This window comes from Schistocerca nitens, chromosome 8, assembly GCF_023898315.1.
Source record: "Schistocerca nitens isolate TAMUIC-IGC-003100 chromosome 8, iqSchNite1.1, whole genome shotgun sequence".
NCBI classification, from domain to species: domain Eukaryota; kingdom Metazoa; phylum Arthropoda; class Insecta; order Orthoptera; family Acrididae; genus Schistocerca; species Schistocerca nitens.
In genome coordinates, this window is record NC_064621.1 from 235,376,557 (window position 1) to 235,398,917 (window position 22,361).

General features: G+C 39.3%; 1 protein-coding gene across 1 annotated transcript in view; it reads right to left on the reverse strand.

Annotated features, from left to right (window-relative positions):
• LOC126199249 (leucine--tRNA ligase, cytoplasmic) overlaps positions 1-22,361 on the reverse strand; it is a 168,122-nt gene that overhangs the window by 16,058 nt on the left and 129,703 nt on the right. The window contains exons 11-12 of the mRNA XM_049936044.1: positions 20,500-20,638; positions 17,168-17,441 (exon numbers count right to left, since the gene is read on the reverse strand). Of these exons, the coding sequence (XP_049792001.1) occupies positions 17,168-17,441; positions 20,500-20,638 (413 nt within the window). The remainder of the gene's footprint in view (positions 1-17,167; positions 17,442-20,499; positions 20,639-22,361) is intronic.

Consider the following 22,361-nt stretch of genomic DNA (forward strand, 5'->3'; position numbering starts at 1 on the left):
ATCCAAACTGATCTTCCCCAAGGTCCGCTTCTACCAGTTTTTCCATTCGTCTGTAAATAATTCGCGTTAGGTGGGTATATGTTTAGTGGGTGCTTTGAACCCAGGAATATGGGACAGAAACGGTGGCAACTCCGCAGGTGGGAACTGCTGTTACAACAGATCTTTTGTTCTTACCACCCATCTAGCTCCTTTCTTTCTTTCTTTTTTGTGTGTGTGTGTGTGTGGGGGGGGGGGGGGTTGTCAGTCTTCTGATGGTTTGATGCGGCCTGCCACACGTCTCTCCTGTGCCAACCTGTTCATCCCAGAGTAGCACTTGCAACATAAGTCTTCAATTATTTGCTGGATTTATTCCAATCTGTCTTCCCCTGCAGTTTTTACCCTCTACAAGTCCCTCTAGTACCTTGGAGGTCAATGCCTGATGTCTTAACAAATGTCCTATCATCCTATCTCTTCCCCTTGTCAGTGTTTTCCACATATTCCTTTTCTCTCCAATTCTGTGCCGTTCTCATTCCTTACCTTACCAGTACACTTAATTTTCAACTTTCGTCTGTAACACCACACTTCAAATGCTTCAATTCTCTTCTGCTCCAGTTTTCCCACAGTCCATGTTTCACTACCATACAATGCTGTGCTGAAAATGTACATTCTCAGAATTTTCTTCCTCAAATTAAGGCCTATATTTGATACCAGTAACTTACCTTGGCCAGGAATGACATTTTTGTCAGTGCTAGTCTGCTTTTGATATCCTCCTTGCTCTGTTTGTCATTGGTTATTTTACTGCCAAGGTAGCAAAATTCCTTAACTTCGTGACCATCAATCCTGATAAGTTTCTCACTGTTCTCATTTCTACTACTTCTCATTACTTTCGCCTTTCTTCAATTTACTCTCAGTCCATATACTGTACTCATTAGACTGTTCACTCCATTCAGCACATAATGTAATTCTTCTTCATTTTCACTCAGGATAGCAATGTCATCAGTGAATCATATCGCTGATATCCTTTCACTTTGAATTTTAATCCGACTCCTGGCCTAAATTTACATTAATTTCTTTGGTCTCAGCATTTCTATTCAGTAACTGGTCCTTTTCTTTTCCCCTTTTAGTTTTCTATGTCTTATTTTTGGACCTGTCTACTTTTCTACACCCCCACCCCCACCTCATCATTCTACCTAGTAAATGCAATTAGCTTTTTGCTCTGTGGTGCCGTTACCAGGTTTAAGAGTAAATTATGTCAGAAGATGCAGTGGGACATTGCATTAGCAGCTGTAGGCCGATAGCATGGCATATCAACATTTGGTTTTAAGACAACAAGCATGTGAAATTATTATGAGATGGGTTGGCTTTGCTCAGCTTAACTTGCCAATGCAACAATAATGCATGATGCAAGCAAGATGTCTCCATCTTCTGATTTGCAGTGGTGTTGCTCAGTATGTGACCAGGTGTGGCATATTGGCACAACAAATGCACTACTATCTGCTATAAACAACTGTTGACTTTGTAACACATCGTTCGCTATTTGTCCTGGAGGAACAAACTCCTTGTGAGCAACACCACTGACAAAAAAATAAAATAATGTAGTTTTAACATTGGATTGCGCTTGATGTGCTTTCTTGGGTAGTGGTAATGTTCGAGTTTTCCACTGACTCAACACTTCCTTTGACTCTGGATCAATCCGTAACCCCAACTCTCATCCCTAGTCACAATTCTTTTAAGAAAATTTGGATCATTCTGCACTTTGCTCTTAAAGTCGCGGCAAATATTCATGCGGTTTTCTCTCTGGTCATCTGTGAGCAAGCGAGTAACAAATTTTGTATGCATCTGTCTCATGTGAAAATCTTTGGTTAAAATTCATTGGACCATGCTCCAAGACTTTCATTTCCTCAGAAATTTGATCAATGGCCCTTCGATGATCTTCATCAATTGCATGTTTGATTAAGGCAATGTCTCCATCATTTCTTGCTAAAAGACAACTGGAGTGTCGCATGTCTTCAGCTGACATGTTGCCAGATTTGAAATGAGTAAACGATATGTAGATCTGTGATTTTCCCAGCGAATCACCATTAAAGGCTTGCCGAAGCATCCCAATACTCTTGGATGCAGGAAATAAAATTTCACACAGACTCTTTGCCCCTTCTTATTGGCCATGCCATTAATAGTCAAGGGTTGAAATAGTACTGCAAACAACAGAGAACCATAAACAAACCACTTAACTCTGACTGATGCCAGCTTACCGAGTGATGTGGGGGGACCCAAACTAACACCACCTAGTGGTAAAATGTGTAACTACACAGCGTGCATGTGCAACTGTTCTATTCTGGTTATTTTTGGGTCACCCCTAGTACATGGGCAATGTTGGTATAGAGGGAGGTGGCGTCAGTGGTGACAAGCAAGGTATGTAGTGGGAGTGGAATGGGCGCAGATTTCAGACAGTCTAGGAAATTGCTGGTGTCTTTAACCAGCAACTATGGGACAGCCAGGGTAACTGGGTCTGTGGGTCTTAGGAAGGAGGTAAAAAGTGGAAGTGCATGTTTTGGATGGGCTCTAGTGGTAGCGTCTTTAATTAATAATTAAACATCCATGGTCCCAGGTTCGAAACCCGCCACCTCTTAAATTTTGATCAATAACCACTGGTGGCCGAAGACCTCTGGCGTAAGAAGTCATTCTGCCAACGACCTTGTCAGAGAGGGCAGAGGATTGGACAGAGGTTCAGGGTGCTCTCTTGTCCTTGGGGTGGGAAATTGCCCCTAAAGGTGGGAGAATCAGCAATGATCAACGGCATGAGGATGCAGAAGGCAATGGAAACCAATGCAGTCAAGACACACAACATGTATCCACAGGACATGTGGCCTGTAATCGAAATAGTGTCATGATGATCTCTCCTATGGCAAAAGATTCCAGAATAGTCCCCCATTCAGATCTCTGGGATGGGACTGCCAAGGGGGAGGTGACCATGAGAAAAAGCATGAGTAACCAATGAAAGGGTGGTGTTCTACGAGTTGGACATGGAATGGCAGAAGCTTGCAGCAGCATGAAATGGTATAACATGAGTAGGATTCATTATGGACAGGAAGGTAGGGTGGAGAGAGTGTTACTGTGAACAGTTCAGTAATAGGGTTGTTTTTATCAGAATCGACAGCAAATCAACACCGGCATGATAGTTACGGTCATGCAACATACAAGCAAGCTGAAGATGAAGAGATAGAAAAAGTATACGAGGATATTGGAAAAGTAATACAGTACGTAAAGGGAGATGAAAACCTAATAGTCATGGGGGACTAGAATGCAGTTGCAGGGCAAGGAGTAGAAGAAAAGGTTACAGGAGAATATGGGCTTGGGACAGGGAATGAGAGAGCAGAAAGACTACTTGTGTTCTGTAATAAATTTCAGCTAGTAAGAGTGAACACTCTGTTCAAGAATCACAAGAGGAGGAGATATACTTGGAAGAGGCCAGGTAATATGGGAAGATGATGTCTGGGGTCTGACATATTCTGAAATCAGATATTGGATTGTAAGGCGTACTCAGGAGCAGATATAGACTCAGATCACAATTTAGTAGTGATGAAGAGTAGCCTGAAGTTTAAGAGATTAGTCAGGAAGAATCAATACGCATTTGGGATATGGAACTACTAAGGAGTGACGAGATACGCTTGAAGTTCTCTAAGGCAGTAGATACAGTAATTAAGACTATTCCGGTAGGCAGTACAGTTGAAGAGGAATGGACATATCTAAAAAGGACAATCACAGAAGTTGGAAAGAAAAAGATAGGTACAAAGAAGGTAACTGTGAAGCAGCCATGGGTAACAGAAGAAATAGTTCAGGTGATCGATGAAAGAATAAAGTACAAAAATGGTCAGGGAAATTCAGGAATACAGAAATACAAGTCGCTGAAAAATTAAATAAATGGGAAGTGTGGGGAAGCTAAGATGAAATGGCTGCATGAAAAATGTGAAGAAATTGAAAAAGAAATGATTGTCGGAAAGACCACTCAGCATATAGGAAATTCAAAACAACCTTTGGTGTAATAAAAGGCAAGGGTGGTAACATTAAGAGGAGAATGCGAATAGTTGGAAAGAAAACATGAGACCTCTATGAGGGGAAGATTTGTCTGATGTGATAGAAGAAGAAACAGGAGTCGATTTAGAAGAGATAGGAGATCCAGTATTAGAATCAGGACTTAAGAGAGCTTTGGAGGACTTAAGATCAAATAAGGCAGAGGGCATAAATAACATTCCATCAGAATTTCTAAAATCATTGGGGTCAGTGACAACAAAATCATTATACACATTGGTGTGTAGAATGTGAGTCTCATGACATATCATCCGACTTTCAGAAAAATATCATCCAAACAATTCTGAAGGCTGCAAGAGCTGACAAGTGCGAGAACTATCGCACAGTCAGCTTAACAGTTTGTGCATCCAAGTTGCTGACAAGAATAATATAGAGAGGAACGGAAAAGAAAATTGAGGATGTGTTAGATGATGATCAGTTTGGCTTTAGGAAAGGTAAAGGCGCCAGAGAGGCAATTCTGACATTGCAGTTGATAATGGAAGCAAGACTAAAGAAAAATCAAGATGCATACATAGGATTTGTTGACCTAGAAAAAGAGATCGACAATGTAATGTGGTGCAAGATGTACGAAACTCTAAGAAAAATGGGGGTAAGACAGAGGGAGAGACGGGTAACATATAATATGTACAAGAGCCAAGAGGGAATAATAAGAGTGGAAGACAAGACGAAGTGCTTGGATTAAAAAGTGTGCAAGACAGAGATGCAGTCTTCTGCCCTTAGTGCTAAATCTGTACATCAAAGAAGGAATGATGAAATTGAAAGGAAGTTTCTGTAGGGAAATTTAAAATTCAAGGTTAAAGGATATCAATGATACAATTCACTGATGGCATTACTATCCTGAGTGAAAGTGAAGAAGAACTACATAACCTGCTGAATGGAATGAATAGTCTAATGCAGGCTGTTCCAACCGAGCTCCAGGGAGCCGGAGTGCTCACTGCAGCAACTCGGAGCCCGCGTGGAGGGGGAAAGCGAACTCACTGCCCTCTGACCGCATGCAGCCGCAACTGACGCAATAATCCGTGTTCAGTGACAGCTACGACTAACTGCGGGAGCCCTGTACCTCTATTGGAGGATAACTTTCTATTCATTGAGAGGGATGGTCGTCCGCAGTGTCTTATATGTCAAAGTATTTAATTCTGCGAAGAGGTAGAATATACAACGACATTATACACGTCTTCACGCAGCGCACTACGATCAGGTAGAAGGCGTTGCACGCAGAGAACTGGTAGCCAGGCTTAAGAACGACATACCAGGAGACGTAAATTTAAAAACGGTTTCGTAATACAGAGGGTATCAAAACATGCAACATAGTTCGTGTTCTGTAATGCGTTTCTAATTTTCAGGTGAACGAGAGCGGAGAAAACACTACTGAATCTGCAATTCGAGCCAGCTACAGGGTAGCTCACATCTTTGCGAGGAGTGGCAAGCTGTTTTCGGTGAGACCACTCGTAATATCGTGCATGGTAGCAGTTGCAGAATGTTTGTTTCCAAGGGAGGTGCAGGCAATTGAAGGGGTTTGCCTGTCGAAGCAAACAATGCCTCGTCGAATCCTGGACATGGCAGCGGATTTAGAGACACAGCTCAGGAAAAAGGCGGAGAGCTTTGTTGCACTTTCACTAGCTCTTGACGAAAGCACCAACATATCGGACTGTGCTCAGCTTGCAGTCTTTGTGCGTGGTGTCGACATGGAGCTGCAAGTAACTGAAGAACTCTTGGATGTGGTACCACTCGACTACACCACAACAGGACGTGACATTTTTGAAGCTGATTGTGAATCAGTGGACAATATGAATTTGCCGTGGGAAAAGCTCCATTCTGTAGCGACAGACGGTGCACCACAAATGATCGGGCGTCACCAAGGTTTTGCTTCTCGTTTGAAAAATAAACTCAGGGAAGAATTCGGGAAAGACATTTTGACTCTTCATTGTCTTATTCACCAAGAGGCACTGTGTGCTGAAACAGTAGAGCTAGGTGGCGTAATGAAAGATGTCGTGAAATGTGTGAATTTTGTGCGGCGTCACGGTATGAATCTTAGCCAATTCAAAAGATTCCTAAAAGATATGGAAGCAGAGTATGGGGATATACCTTACCTCAATACAGTTCGTCACCTGAGTCGAGGAAAAGTTCTTGATGTTTTCTTTGCCATTCGTGAGGAAATATCCCTTTTTCTCTAAATGAAAGAGGAAGAAATGTGTTATCTGATAGATATAAAATGGATATCGGATCTGGTACTACAACACGTTGGATTTGTCACAATGGTATCGTTCATTACAGCAAAAAACATTTCCTAAGCTTCACAACAATGCCGCTCAGATCATGTGCATGTTTGCATCTTTGTGAGCTGCTTTTCTCAGCAATGAAAAGAGTAAAAAGTAAGGAATGATCGTTTCTTCAGGATGCAACAATGAAGGCCATCCTCCGCATTAACGCTGCGAATGCTTTGACGACTGATATTTCCGATCTTGTAATGAAAAGAAAATGTCAAGCTACAGAGGCCCAATATATTTAGTATGCAATTTCTTGTAAAACAGTTGTTTCTTATTTATTTCCTGAACATCGTATTTCCTGGTGTAGCATGTCGCCTCGTCTTAGCAGCTAAGAGTATGACGCAGCTGGCACATCAAAACGCTTGCCTTGCCGCCTGCCTCAGCCAGCCGTGCCACGTGCCGGCCCACTTGAATGGTCACAGCAAGCAACACGGCTCCCTGGAGCAGGGAGCGCTCCGCGGCTCACAACGGAGCCGACGAGTTGGAACAGCCTGGTCTAATGAGTATAGAATATAGAATGAAAAGTAGCAGAAATGAGAACAGCGACAAACTTAACATCAGGATTGATGATTATGAAATAAATGTTCTTCTATCTACTTAGCAAAGTAAACAGTGATGGACAGAGCAAGGTGGTCTCAAAAGCAGAGTAGATAGGCCTTAATTTGAGAAAGAAATTTCTGAGAATATATGTTTGGAGCACATAATTGTATGGTAGTGACACATGGACTGTGGGAAAACCAGAGAACAGAATAGAATTGAAGCATTTGAGATGTGCTGTTACAGATGAATGTTGAAAATTAGGTGGACTGATAATGTGAGGAATGAGGAGATTCTGTTCAGAATCAGAGAGAAAAGGAATATGTGCAAAACACTGACAAGGAGAAGGGACAGGATGGTAGGACATTTTTAAGACAGGGTGTATACGTGGACAAGGAAAAAAAATTCCCGGATTTTTCCCGGCTAAAAATACACGTTCTCCCGGGTGACAGTATATTTTTCCTTGTCAATCCTTTGAATGGTTATGGTTTTATACACGGGCGTACAGTTTCCCGGAACTTTAGAAAACGAAACTCAAGGAAAAAAAGACACGTTTTGGAAATATCTTTGATGTGCAGCAACACGTACACTGCGTATTTTCGTATTACGAAAGTATATATTGGAATTCCACCAAACACCGCATGTTATTTTCCGAATCATTGAAATCGAGATTTGCATGCGCTTTTGTAAGCCGTTCGTAGCTCATGTCACGTGATCTCGCCAGCCGATTACAGCGGATATTCAGAGCATAGGACACGTGATTTAGTCAGCCAACAGCAGCATCACTGTTAAGTAGCACGAACACACAAACAGGGAAAGTTAATAGTTTAAATTAATATACATAGTGTTACTACAAGAAAAGCAAAGCTTTCACATATAATACTGGCCTCAAGCTGCAAGAGAAGCTAAGCTTTCGCATATACTGTTAATCTTTATTGCGCGTTTTACACGATATATCACACAAATGTGCCGGTAAATTTTTTAATAATGACATAAATGTCTGATCTACAGGGTTTGAAATTCTTCTAAATGGCTCGTCATCAAAGAGTTGATTTTTAAATGAGAGTCAAACGCTCTGTGGTTTAATAAATTCATGGTACATTCTTGCACATAGTTCAACTTAAGTAAAAGGATATTTACTTTGAAAGTAACGTTTTTCAAACAACTATTCGTAATATTTTCCCACGACCTGTTAGAAATAGGTACGTTTCTGCAGTTGCCAGAGAGCGCAGATAACAGGTGACACCGCGCTTGGGTAGCTATCATGACGTAGGAAGCCCGTATGTACGTACGTGTAAAATATCAAAAGATCATACATTATGGCATAAAAGACACAAGACATCAGAGGATACTGCAAGAGCATCGGAATTTCGTGAACCATATTAAAATGTGCACATTTAAAGTGCATACCAAAAGGGCACATTCGTATGTCCAGATTCCCAATGAAGTACACCTCGACCTGATATTAAGCTTTTCAGTGTGGTTTTCGGGATGTAAATTTTCTTGGAGCAGCAGTACTGTATTATATCATGTTTGGTTCTTTATTATGGTGGAAAGGTGGAAATAAAATAAAGTCTGAAACTAATGACATATTTCAGCCTTCCGTAATTACGTGAATGTGTTTTAATTCACTTGATAGGTCCCGGCCCCAGATATCCGTTTTGTTTTCATTTGACGTGAGATTAAGCGAAGGGGAAACAGAAAAATCACTAAATGTAAACATGGGTCACGTGGAGACCACCCACTATTACTCAGACTGCTCTGCGCATCAGTGGGTAAATACTAAAAAAAAAATCGAATTTTCAAAATATGTTCATCTTGTTGCGCACATCTTTCTGAAGCATAAAACATATGTATTCGAGGAAATGTAAGACATTATTTGGTCTGAAGTATGCTAAAGTGCAGTACCACGCCTCTTCATAAAGCATTTTTCTACCACACGTCCGAACTATATTCAGGAGAGTGGAAATTGAAATGTCCTGTGGTGCCTCTCCTGCTCCCAGTCAGCCGTTTTGACAGCCTGCCCCTCTTAAAAAAAAAAAAAAATCTCGCAATTAATAGCGGATGGGATTACTTGTAATCGAGAGAACAACAACTCTTCAGAAAATCTGAACTCTTTATTGCCTATTAGTTAATAACTTGCTGATTTGTGCGACACAAAATTAAATTTAGGATATTAAAACCAATACTGACAAGAGATAAGCAAGAAATTACACATTTCTTCAAACCTTAGCTCCTAGCATTTTTTTCTCTCTAATCTTGCTACAGCTTTACATGGCGTGCTTTCCTTTCTGTGAAAAAATCTATTACTTCATCAAAGTTCGTCAAACGATTTGCTACATGAAAAATCGAAATGTCGTTATTTAATACCGAAAAAGCTGTTAATACAAATAATACCCAAGACTGGTGTGGTTTCTCGATCTGATTACGTCTATTTTGTCATTGTCTGCTAGATAAAACAAAATAGGCCTTTCTAATATGGCAGCAATTTTGTAACACACCAGATAAACGAGACTGTTTTGGCACAAATGGCCATTTTTATAACACGACAGAATATAATTCACCAAGTACCAATATCAAATGCCTATTAGGCCTACTACAAGCAAAAAGTTTTATGTTAGGAAATAGTTTCACACTTCATTCATACTCACCAGCTTCTCAAGCATGAGATCGAAAAATAGTATTACGAAATTTTTATATAAATTTGGAACCGTATTATTCTTCCATAATTTGTGTGATGTCCCCGTTTCTTCTCCTTCCTCGTTCTAACAATCTTGTCATCACCAATTCTGTAGCTGTTGGTGCCACTGTCAAAATTTGTTCGCCGATCAACTTCACTAACCCTGCCAGAATCACAGGTTTAGTTATCCCGCGATTATTTCCCGGTTAGGCGTTATTACGTGTTCGAATAACGTTTTCCGCGTTACTTCCAGAATAGAACTTATCGGCTGCTAGCCGGGGACTGTGCTACTGGTCCTTACTAGTGTAGCGATCTGTCAAAATTTCATTTTCTTGGATACACCGAGAAGATAGTACGTAATCTTTCTCACCTGTTATTCCTGTCAGTCGTTTATTTCCATTCTGGTAGTCTGAATCTATGGATTTCGCTAGTAATTATAACAATGCTGATCATTTGCAAACCCAATCAACCACATAATCAGACAGCGATTGGCATTCATCCATTAGGCTTTACTGCCTCAGCTCGTATAGCCCCGTCCCCTTTTGTCTGCGAATGTTTATTTCTAGATGCGATGAGGATTCTTCTGACAGAGGCATCACATACACAGTGCATGCATTCAAAAGTCAACTTATGATTCAGTCAGAAATCAACTTAAAAATGTTCAAAAACTAACAGGGAAGTGTTTCAAAATCATATGAATAAGCGATAGACAAACGTGTGCTGCATGCTAGGCGCTTTGTGAAACAAGTTTTTTTCCTCAACAACATGAATTTGGCGCCCCATTTTCCCGGTAGCATCTAGCTGCTTGCTGCGTGCTGCGTGCTTGCACAGCCAACAGCCACATTCCTGTAGCCAGAAGAGGGAGAATCTACTACTACAACGTGACTCAACTGCGCACGCGCACGAGCCCGCTCGTAACTCTAAAACGAATCCAATGTAAACAGTAGTGAAGTCAGGCCAAGGGTAACAACATCCATTACAAACCTAGAAATGCATAATTATTTAAAATCTCCACCACTATTGAGTACTCTGCATCATTTTAGGTAGCAATGTTGTCATGTCTGAAAATAACTTTGGACTCAATTTCACAGAATTCTAAAAATATTCCGGGTTTTTCCCGGTTTTCTCCCGGATAAAAAAATTCCCGGGTTTTTCCCGAATCTCCCGGTTGTCCCGGGTCGTATACACCCTGTAAGACATCAGGCAATGGCCTCCATGGTACTAGAGGGACTTGTAGAGGGTAAAAACTGTAGGGGAAGACAGAGATTGGAATACATCCAGCTAATAATTGAGGACGTATGTTGGAAGTGCTACTCTGGGATGAAGAGAGAAATATGTTGCAAATCGCATCAAACCAGTCAGCAGACTGATGAAAATGTCAGCCCCCCCCCCCTAAAAAAATGTTCTATGGACTGAGTTGTTAGTCCTTGTTCCTCCCTCCCTCACCTGTTTATCACATATCGTGCACTTAACTGTCTGCTTCATTGACTCTGGCAAAATGTTTTGGCAGTGATCTCTGACTTGCTTATTACCCTAACTTCTACATTTAAGCTTGCAGCTTTTCAAATTTCATCTGGTGCAGTGCCCAACAATGTCTTTCCTTCTCATCCCATCTGGTACTTTTCCTCTGATCCAGGGTTCTGGGTGACTCTCGCCATTTCCCAAATCTTGTCAGTCCATTTCCTTCACCCCACTTTCCTTCTCCTTCAACCTTTCACCCAGAGGGAGCCATTGGCACCAACAGATTGCACATTTCCATGATTTTTATACTGCATGTGTTTTCTCCTGCTGCCACTTGGCAAGTAGATTTTTTATCTGCCCAATTTTTTCTATTTTCAAAAACTGCTTATTTTCATTGATATATTAGCACTTGGGGTCCCAATATTTAAAGGTTTGTGCCAATTTCTGGTGTAGTCATTTTCCATAGTGTGTATTTTATTAAAACAGTGCTCTGCAATAGCCAACTTGTTTGGCAATAGTAAATGTGTGTGCCACTGGTGTTTACACATTTTGAGCAATAAACACATCTCTGGATTGGCAGGGGATTTGGTACAGCCCATGACAGGGTCATCATATTTAACTCGAATTTCCAATCTATGTGAATTAAGCTGTATATGAAGTGTTATATTTCCAATTGTTAATGAGTCCTTCTGAACTTTCTTCTATGCAATGTGATCGTCTGTTCTGCACTTAACACAGATGTCAAACAGGATACCACTGAAAGGACCCTCGCTTGACAATGTAATGTTTATAGCCCATGTTTTTAAGTGTAGCAATCGCCTTACCAACACTTTTAATTTTTATCTGAAGTAGCAGTAGTACCGATGAAATCATCCGCGTCGATTCCAATAAAATTCCCGAGCTTTAGATGGCTAGCTCAGCTGTCTTAGTATGTTAAGTTCTGTACATAACAACAAATTTTGTGCCTCATTATAGCCTAGCCACATTTTCAGAATTATCCAATACCTCTAATTGTACCACACCAACAAACAGCTTTTATGAGCAGCCACCGACTTCTTGCTTGCAGTGTTTTCAGGAACATGACCCAAGACACTTATTTGCACACTCTACCACAAGTGGGGCCATGTAGTTTTAGTCTGCCTGGTTGGGCTCCACAATCTTTCTTACTAGGAGGCTATGCTGAAACAAGTCAACAGTGTAATGGCTTTGCCACACCATGGAAATTATACCCTGGCAACCTGGGAGCATTACACTTGGCATGTGATAAGTACAGGAACAATTTGAAGTCAGGCAAAGGGTAACAACATCCATTACAAACCTAGAAATGCATAATTATTTAAAATCTCCACCACTATTGAGTACTCTGCATCATTTTAGGTAGCAATGTTGTCATGTCTGAAAATAACTTTGGACTCAATTTCACGCAGAAATGTTCAAGAGCTGCAATCCTTTTCAAGAAATATCAATTACTATGGAAAAATCATGTTCCAAGTGGTAAAACACATATCTGCTGAAAAAATTGCAAAAAAGTGAGTGCTGTTTGCATGGACAGCAAAATGCAATGAAGCATTTATCATACAAGGAGTAAATTGAGGTTGGCACAATGCTTGGCTTCTTTTACTCCTGGGACAGAACTGTTCTGGTTGATACACAAAGTTGCAGTGCACTCTAGACTGAGCTGCCCTTCACTTCAGCCCTCCGCCAAGATTCCAGGACTCTGACAACTTGAGCTCAACTCAACCAGTCAATGACGACGATGATGCCAACTACATGCAAGTGGATGACAGATCCCATGATGGGAGGGTCTCACCGGTCGTAATACGGGCTCTTCTAATAGTGCGGGCTGAGTGACCTCCCCTTTCCTTTAAACCTCTGACAGCTTATCCCTCTTACCTCCCTGAGGAAGAAAGTAGTACTTCTGAAAGCAGGGTATTTTATGTAATTTTATCTTTCACATGTTCCTATCAGCAGTACTACGAATTTCACCTTTTCCTCAATGTAAACAATGGGTAAATCAACAATTTAAGGAAAAGATAAGATTGCTACATACTATAAAGATAACACACTGAGCTGCATACAGGCACAATGAAAAGGCACTTACACAACAGCTTTCAGCCAAAGCTTTCATCGGAAAAGGAAAAACATAAACACACACACACACACACGCCATTCTCCTTATATTGTTTTTATCCCAACCTAGAGTTTCCATTGCTTGATGAAGCACTTGCTAAGGAATTTTATCTCATATTTCTATAGTCACTTCAAGGGATTTATTCCTTTTGTTTTAAGTTTCATTAATGACCATGTAATGCACTTTCTGTGCTTAAAAAGGCTACAAACTAATGTAGAATAAAGTGCATAATCTAAAGAGGACATTATATTTAAGACTTAGTAATAACTCAGATTCTAGAAATATTAAACAATATGTTGAATAGTCAATGTAACGCTACAGAGATCATTCTTCTAAAGGACAAAAATTACAATTTCTTGTGAGAATCAATCATGGAAACAATGTCAGTGAAACAATACATCTGTAGAGCAAAAGTGATGGTTTTTAGAACAAATGCTACACTAGATAATGGCAGTGTATGTCGTTCACATCTGCTCCAGACAGGGTTATATTTACACAAGAGTAATCTATCATTTTTGCATTATAACCTGCAAGGGTTACGTAACAAAATAGATTGTTTTGAATTATTTGCAACAGAATTGGCTCCACAGGTGGTAGTTGTTACTCATCATCAAAAATCAATAGATAACATACATTATTTCAAATTAGGAGGCTATAAGCTAGCATCTATCGGCAGAGGAAATAATAAAGGTGGTGGTGTTGAGAAAAAATAAGCTTATAAGTATCAAAGAAAGAGTGCAGTGAGTTAACAAGTATTGTGCTGAAAAAGAGTTTGAAATTGCAATGCTCAAATTTGTATTTCAGTCTTTTTCTTTCTATGTTGTAGTTACCTGCACATCCCCCTCTGATAATTTTGATACTTTCCTGCAGTTTTGAATAAATTAATGTGTAAATCTCATCATATTCAGATGATCTAAACATCAACACTTTATGTGACTGTCAGGAAAGCACATATTGTACAGACTGTATCCTATTTTGAGGATATAAGATTAACAAAAGCAAAATGAGGATAATGGAATGTAGTCTAATTAAATCAGGCAATATTGAGGGAATTAGGTTAGGAAATGAGGCACTTAACATAGTAGAAGAGTTTTGCTATTTGGGGAGCAAAATAACTGATAATGGTCGAAGTAGAGAGGATATAAAATGTAGACTGGAAATGACAAGGAAAGCAAAACAAGGATAATGGAATGCAGTGATCAGGTGATGCTGAGGGAATTAAAGAAATAGACACAAAGTGTAGATGAGCTGCTATTTGAGCAGCAAAATAACTGATTTTTGATGGCCTAAGGAGAGACAATATAAAACATAGATTGGCAATGGCAACAAATTGTTTCTGAAGAAGTGAAATTTGTTAATACTGAATATAGATTTAAGTGTTAGGAAGTCTTTCCTGAAGTTATTTGTCTGAAATGTAGCCATGTATGGAAGTGAAACATGGATGATAAACAGTTTACAAAAGAAGAAAATAGAGGCTTTTGAAATTTGGTGCTACAGAAGAATGCTGAAGATTAGATGGGTAGAGAGTGTAATTAATGAGGTGGTACTGTATAGAATTGGGAGGGAGGGAGGGAGGGGGGGGGGGAGAGAGAACTTGATGAAAAGAAGGGATCGGTTGATAGGACACATTCTGAGACATCAAAGGATCACCAACTTAAATGTGTGTGTGTGGTGTGTGTGTGTGTGTGTGTGTGTGTGTGTGTGTGAAAGGGAGTAGGTGGGGGATTTTAGAGAGGGAGACCAAGAGAGGATTACAGTAAGCAGATTCAGAACGTCGTAGGCGGCACTAGTTATTCGGAGATGAAGAGGCTTGCACAGGGTCGAGCAGTGTGGAGGGCTGCATCAAACCAGTCTTCAAACTGAAAACTGCAAAAACAACCAACCTGAAGCTGGAGCCAGATCTTGGAATTCAGTGATGTATCCGATTGCATACACTAATGTTAATATGTGAGAAGATAATAAAAGGGATGTATTTTAATTCGCAGCTTAGATATGTATGAGTACGACCAGCAGAACATTTTATAATATTGTATTGGGAGATGTATGTTGACAGATAGATGGCTACACTCAAAGAGTAAAAGTATTTTTTTTTCCTTATCTTTTTTTGTGACGAGTAAGCTTAGTTTGGATATAGCAGATAAGGACTCAGTACACCATCATTCAATGTACAAGTTTTGATAAAATAAATGCACTTGTGGGCCAGATGCCATGTTCTTAATTTGTATACGGGAAAAATAGTGATTCTTGCCAAAACTACAATTTTTAGTAGCTGTAATTAATTTAGGTGACTATTAGTTAAAGTGAGGTGACCACTTTAAGAACATTCTTAAAAAGGATACAGTCAGATAAACAAGAAATTTTAAGAAGAAAAAATCATATGCTTTTTCCAAATGTTAGTCTCATGCAACTGCCCGTGCTGCAAAATCTCAGTATTAAAGATAATATGAGGGCAGTTAGCTGTACAATAAACAAAAAAATCCAAAATATTATCATTTCTCAGAATCCAATAAGAAGTTCTTTTCTTAAGTCATAAAAAACCAAAATCTATAAATAATTTCATATAAAACCAGAGCTGTTAAAAGTGTTAATGAATACTTGCATACCAAATAATTAAAAGTAATAGCAGGCTAAAATTAATAATACATGAAGATCCTTTGAAACAATTATATTGATCTGACTACTGTTTTAATTGTATCATTGGGATATTATAATCCACAATATTAAAATTGTACAGGTTAAAATTAACTGTAACAGAAAAAAACTGTACATCAAAGGAGCTATTTTTAAAATTTTGCTACCAAATGACTTATTTTAATATTGACAAGAGATTTTTTTTTTACAAAGCAGTGTAAGCAGTGACTTACCCATAAATGCCCTATCCTTTGGATTTAATATGAATCATAATGCAATCAACAATCCTGTCCCAGAAACAAATACAATAATAAATTGCATATAAAATCAGCTGTTCACTATGAAATGAATTATTGTCCCATTTTCTGAGTTATTTAATTGTAGATTATGATGCTAACAAATAATGTTCTTATTTGTACTTTGTTGACATAGCCTACACGTGCAACATTACGTCACAAGCAGAAAATAAAATTGAACAATAATAATTCATCTGAAATTAGTTTTGGTTCAGGACTTCAGTTAATAAAGTATTTGTACAACTACTATGGCTGGCTGGCCACCTGCACAAAAGAAAGAAGGCAGGTAAATTAAGGTTTCTTTTCCGAGGATAACAAAATCGTTATAGGCAGAGACCAAGCTTGGATTCTTAATCATTTACCACTCTCAGAGCATAGATGCAGATGCAGTGTACTCTCCTATGCATTGCACTGACTTCTTTTGCTTGCGCCTTAGTCAAGCTGTTTTCACAGGGCCGGCGTGGCTAGAATCAGATTCGGCATGGTAAATTTAAATGGGTGGCCGGACGCCCTTCCTGGCACCACCCTATACCCCCCCCCCCCCCTCCAAGGACGGAATCAGTGTACCACAACTGTCTGCGTCCAGTTTAAACCATGAAAGATAATGTGTTTCAAATGTCTCCGAGTCATGTAACTGAGGTGGGATGTGGGGACCAGCCCAGTATTCACCCTGTGGGATGTGAAAAACCACCTAAAAACCACATCCAGGCTGGCCAACACACTGGCCCACATCATTAATCTGCCGGGTGGATTCATTCCAGGACTGGCACGCCTCCCCGAATCCAGGAAGCAGCGCACTAGGGCTCTCGACTAACCTGGTGGGTATGCATTGCACTGACTAATCTATTCTGACTTGACTCTACTTACTGAGGATTTTCACAACTTTAAGTGTCTTGTACATATGATGCCACTATTTTTGAACAGTTGTGAAAAGATCTAAGCCATATTATGTTTATAAAAATAAAAATTTCTCAGAAAGATTTTTTTAATGGTAAATATTACACCATACACTAATATTCCAAAGAAGCACAAAACTAATATAAATTTATACCAAAACAGAATGTGTGGAAAAAACAAGATTTCTAAGAACACTTACCTTAGCAGAATTGAGCATAAGGTGACCATTTGCCCTTATACCTTTTGGCCACTTGCTCTTATCATCAGACCATATTGCACAATGAATATAGATGAAAAAGGAAAGATGGTTCTGAATAAGATCTTTCCCACTGGCTCGCAGATCCACAGGATACCAAAACTCAAATTCCCGTCGCATTTTGTCCAAAATCTCCCGTGGAATGCCACTTTTCTCGGGGAATGGGGACCCTGATATGAAGATATAATCCCAGACATCTGGAGTCATCTGTTCTGGCCTGTAATTTAGATTGAATTGTATCACAGACACACAAAGCTAAAACTGAAAAATATTAATAGGATTTCCACAGTGTAAAATCTCTGATAATTTGGTAGTATCTATTTTGCAGATAAACAAGAGGAAGGGGGAAGTTAACACCCTCTCTACCTCTGCCCCACAGCCCTAACTTCAATCACCCTGCAGTGACACCCTCTTCTCCACAGTTTCCATCTTCATCTGTTCTCCACTTTCCGACACTGTGCACCACACAGAATGCCCTCTGCCTACAGCCAGAATGAGTTCACCAGTATCTGATTCCTATCCTGTACTTTTACTGCCTCTCAACAATCAACCACCTTCCCCAACCCTCCTTCCCACTCACTGCTTCCTTTCTCCTCTTGTCCATTGCATTCAATAGAGTCCCTCACTCCAGTCGACCTTACATGCTGGCACAATGTAATCAGCTAGGACAATGTAGCTATAGAGGGGTCTGATTAGCTCTAAAGAATGGTTTGTCTGAACCCTAGCAATGTATTCAATCTTGCTTATGCACCTATTAATGATTCAGCACATCTGCTATTATCTTTAATTTCACACTTGTTAGTAGCTTTGGTGCTCTCAGGAAATGAAATATGAATATATAGGGAAGTTACCAATAACAATCAGAGTTATAGCTTGAGGGAACCTTTCAGATGTTACTTAAGAGTGTTTCAGGATTCCAGGAACCATCAAGCACCTCGTGTGATCCTTTTACAGCACTCATACATACATTATTGAGCCTATGATAAATAACTGCTTAATTTCCAGGATAAGGTACATCCATTCCATTTCTGAACCTCAAGCCACCTTCCTGAGGGTTCATCCCATCCCGTATATGCCCAGCTACATTATTTCATGCTTGTAAGCTCACCAACAAACATGAGAACTTTCAATTTGACAACTATCATCATTTTGACAGAGAATGTTTTCTCCCATGTAGCTTAATAACCAGTTTGTTTGGATACTTATTTGCTACACAAAGTCACAGAACAGCCTTATCACTGAATTCACATTGCAAAATTATCTCCACCAACTTGGTCCGCAAATAAATTTCCCTTGCAACCATTGCTAGCTCCAAAACTACTGACTCCTTCAACAAATACAGAGACCAAATTTTATCTCATAGGACTATCCTGGCCTGGACTGAAACTGCCAGTTTCTTCACCTAAGCTATGATTTACTACAATTCTAGCTACCAATCTGAAACACATTCCTAATAACAAAGTGAAGGTAACTATTCATCATGTAGCTTAAATGTTGACCAGTCAACAGACATACAAATGAGACAGAAATGACTGCTAAGATTTCAGAGAATGGCTTTCCTCTGGGCTAACCTACTAACAACAACAAACAAATTCACGAGTGACACACACATGCAGAGTAGGTAAGAGGAAGTAGCATGTGCCAGATGATCAACTGGAGGAGTGCCGTGGGTGGATAGCTGTGGACAATGAATAGAACAGAGGAGTTGGGAGGCCAGAAGGATACCAGTGGAGCTGCAGATTAATGGAAAGGATGCAGCGGCAAAGAAACAGGTTTGTTTGTGTGTGTGTGTGTGTGTGTGTGTGTGTGTGTGTGTGTGTGTGAGAGAGAGAGAGAGAGAGAGAGAGAGAGAGAGAGAGAGAGAGGAAGGGGGTTATTGGAGATTAAGAAGAGGAGGATTGCTGGGTAGAAGGATGTGTTGCAACAACAATTAGCATCTACGCATTGAGTTGGTACTGGGGATCCAGATCGCATGGATTACGAAGCAAACATTGAAGTAGAGAATGTTGTTCTCTATGGCATGTTGAAAGATACTCAATGAACATAAGCTTCCAATGTTATTCTAACATTTCTCACTGTCTTAACAAATAAATGTCTCATTCTTTATTACCTTTACCTAATTATGTGAGACTTTCATTACATTAGGGACTCTTATTGACTCTCTCAAGATGACTTCCCATGATTAGTGTACGTACAACCAAATATGCTTATTAAGATAAATTCTATACTTCCTTGCTTCCACTCTTTTTGCTAAGCAGGTGCATTTGCAAGCAAATTATGCACACACAATTGCAGCTTCATACTATCAGCCAGATGTTCCATTGCGCCACTGATAATTTTAGTGTTTGCATCAATGCTGCTTACCATGTTATACAGCACCTGACAAACACGCTTTACTTTTTCTCTGAGTTATTGATATTTCTTCTGAAATCTGAAGGTACTTACGACGTTTAACCCCTTTCAGTAACTATTATTGCACCACTGGATGTTTTCCTTCAATTATAACCTGAAAGCTGTCAGGGATTCTTCTTGCACCACGTACAGTAGGTAAATTACGTCACATTTCTATTGTTCTGACAGTCTCTATAGCATATGCAACACCACCACACTATACAATGTTTTCAGATGTGCTATTTGTAGCATGTGTATGATTGGTATGAAAGTAATACTGTGCTTAAGATGTTATATGGTCAAAAGCTACATGCAAATGTTTACTACACACTGCTCCTAACGCTGTTCTAAATCGAATTCCTCCTATAAAACTCTTTCTTCGTTACTTCATTAAGTTTATCTATGCTTGCCCAATGTTTCATAACTTTTAGCTGAAGACTATATAAAAAAGTTGGAATTGGAACATAATTAAATTTATTTTGGGATGTTCTAAACACACCAGACATTGCATGGCTGTGTTAAGAATAAACAGTTTCTTAGTCTAGCTAACTTAAACATTTCCTAGTGAATATTTTAAATATATTGAAGACCTACTCTTTGTGTTTTGTGATTCTGAGATAAAGTTTTCATCTTTGTCTGAGTGGCAACATCCACTGTAAGCTTGTTGTAGACAATGGAGAAAGACAGTCAGTTACGTTGTCTATGTGGATGACAACATCAAACATGCGCAAGCCAGTATTAAATTATCCGCACACAGTCTTAACCTCAAGATCAACTGTAAACATTTGGGAAATACAGCAATTTCACCACTGATTATTTGTAATATACACAATGGGACATAATATTAACAAGGGAAGTGCTATTATCTAAGAAAGAAATCTTACTTTATTCCAAGAGCATTGGATTTATCTCCTTTCAGAGTTCCACCTTGCAGAAAATGTGCGACAGTATAATATGCTGGGTAGATAGTTGAGTCAGACAGAGATTCTATCAGCCATTGTTCATCCCAAGGAAGTCTTGTACCTGGAAATTTTCCCAAACATCAGTATAAATAAGACTTCACTTCTATCATGAGATACAGAAAGAAAAGCTACACTAAGAAAAAAGATTAATAGCTGTATTTTTCTTTTCAATTTAATATATTTAAAAAGACAAGTTGATCATGACTTTACTTGTTGAAAAATAATTTCTTGTATCATTTGGTCACTACCTGATCTCCTACTGAATCCAGGTACTGGCCACCGCAAAGACACAAATTACATAACTTATATCATTTACTAAACAGCATATTAAGGATAATGCACATAAACAAGGTGCTCAACTGCAAAACTATCTATTGTCTCCAAAAACAGCAAATAAGTGTACATCATCAGAAAAAAAACTATGTCGTACTTGTGAGCCTCCACCAATTTTTATGTCAGGGCTATGATTTTCTGAAGTTATGCACTGAATGCGGCCAATCTTTTCCACTATTTTACTTATGCCACCTACACTAGATTTCCATCAACCTCCCAAACTCTGCAAAATCCTATATATGCATTACATCTTCATTCATTTCACTGTTTTTCATTTTTGTAGCCAAGTGAATGCCCCCATTACTAAATTTTTCCTATGCACCATCCTACCAGCATGTGTTCTATCCCATTCATTTCTAATACTTACTTGATTAAAAAGGACAGCCACCTGTAATTTTATTCGCAGTCATGTGCCAATAATGAACAGCCACTGTGCTGCTTTCTATCTATATGTGAAAAACAACAAAGCTGTCCATTGAGGTGAACGCACAGATAGAGAAAAAAATTATATCTACATATGAAAACAACAGAGCAGTCGGTTAAGGTGAATGCATAGAAACACTAACACACTGATGTAAAGCACAACAGACAAGAATTTGCTGCTAACTTCAAATGTGATTAATGTCTCAATCCCAGTGATTAAGAACTTTCATGTTGCCAGTCTACTCTACAGCATGTGTTCAGTTTCCAGCATGTATTTGGCACCAACTGACGCAAATTGCACCCACTGCTGTCTACCCTTTGTCCTCTATGTTGAATGTCTCTCTCATTTATTTATTTATATTTTGATGTATTTCTTTGTCTTTTCTTTCCAGGGCTATCCCCTCCTCCTTTTCCTCTTCTAGTCCATGCATCAACTTTCATTCTGTCCATTTTATCTAAGTTTCCTTAACTTCACTTTCTGTCAATTTTAACTTCTTAAGTTGTTGTCTGTCATCAGTACTAGTATTTTATCCATCTTCAGCAACTGTAGTTGTATATATCGAAATAATCAGCAACCATTTGTGCACTAACCCAAGATCACTGCAACTTTATTACATGAAAAAGCATAAACACGAGAGACAAAGTACATACAACAGACGCCACACATGTGGCCAGCAGAGCCTTCAGCTTCAGCCTATATAGTCATTAGCTCTAACCGGGGATACAGCCAGTAGGCTGTGCATGCAACTACTGGCATACTAAGGCCGGGTGGTCAATAGTGACCGAAGCAAGCACAAAATTCACACATGAACTACGAAGCAGCGCACATTCAAACCTGGCACTTACAGTAAGCTGCATAAAAGAAATTAAATTTCTTATAATTAAATTTCTTTTATGCAACTGGTTGCTGATTATTTCATTATATATCTGTCATTCTTAGTTCACTGTTTATTTCCCCCACTCTCATTTCTTTCACATATCACGTTCCATGGATCCTGTCTTGAAGGAGTGCCTTACGGGATGTGGAA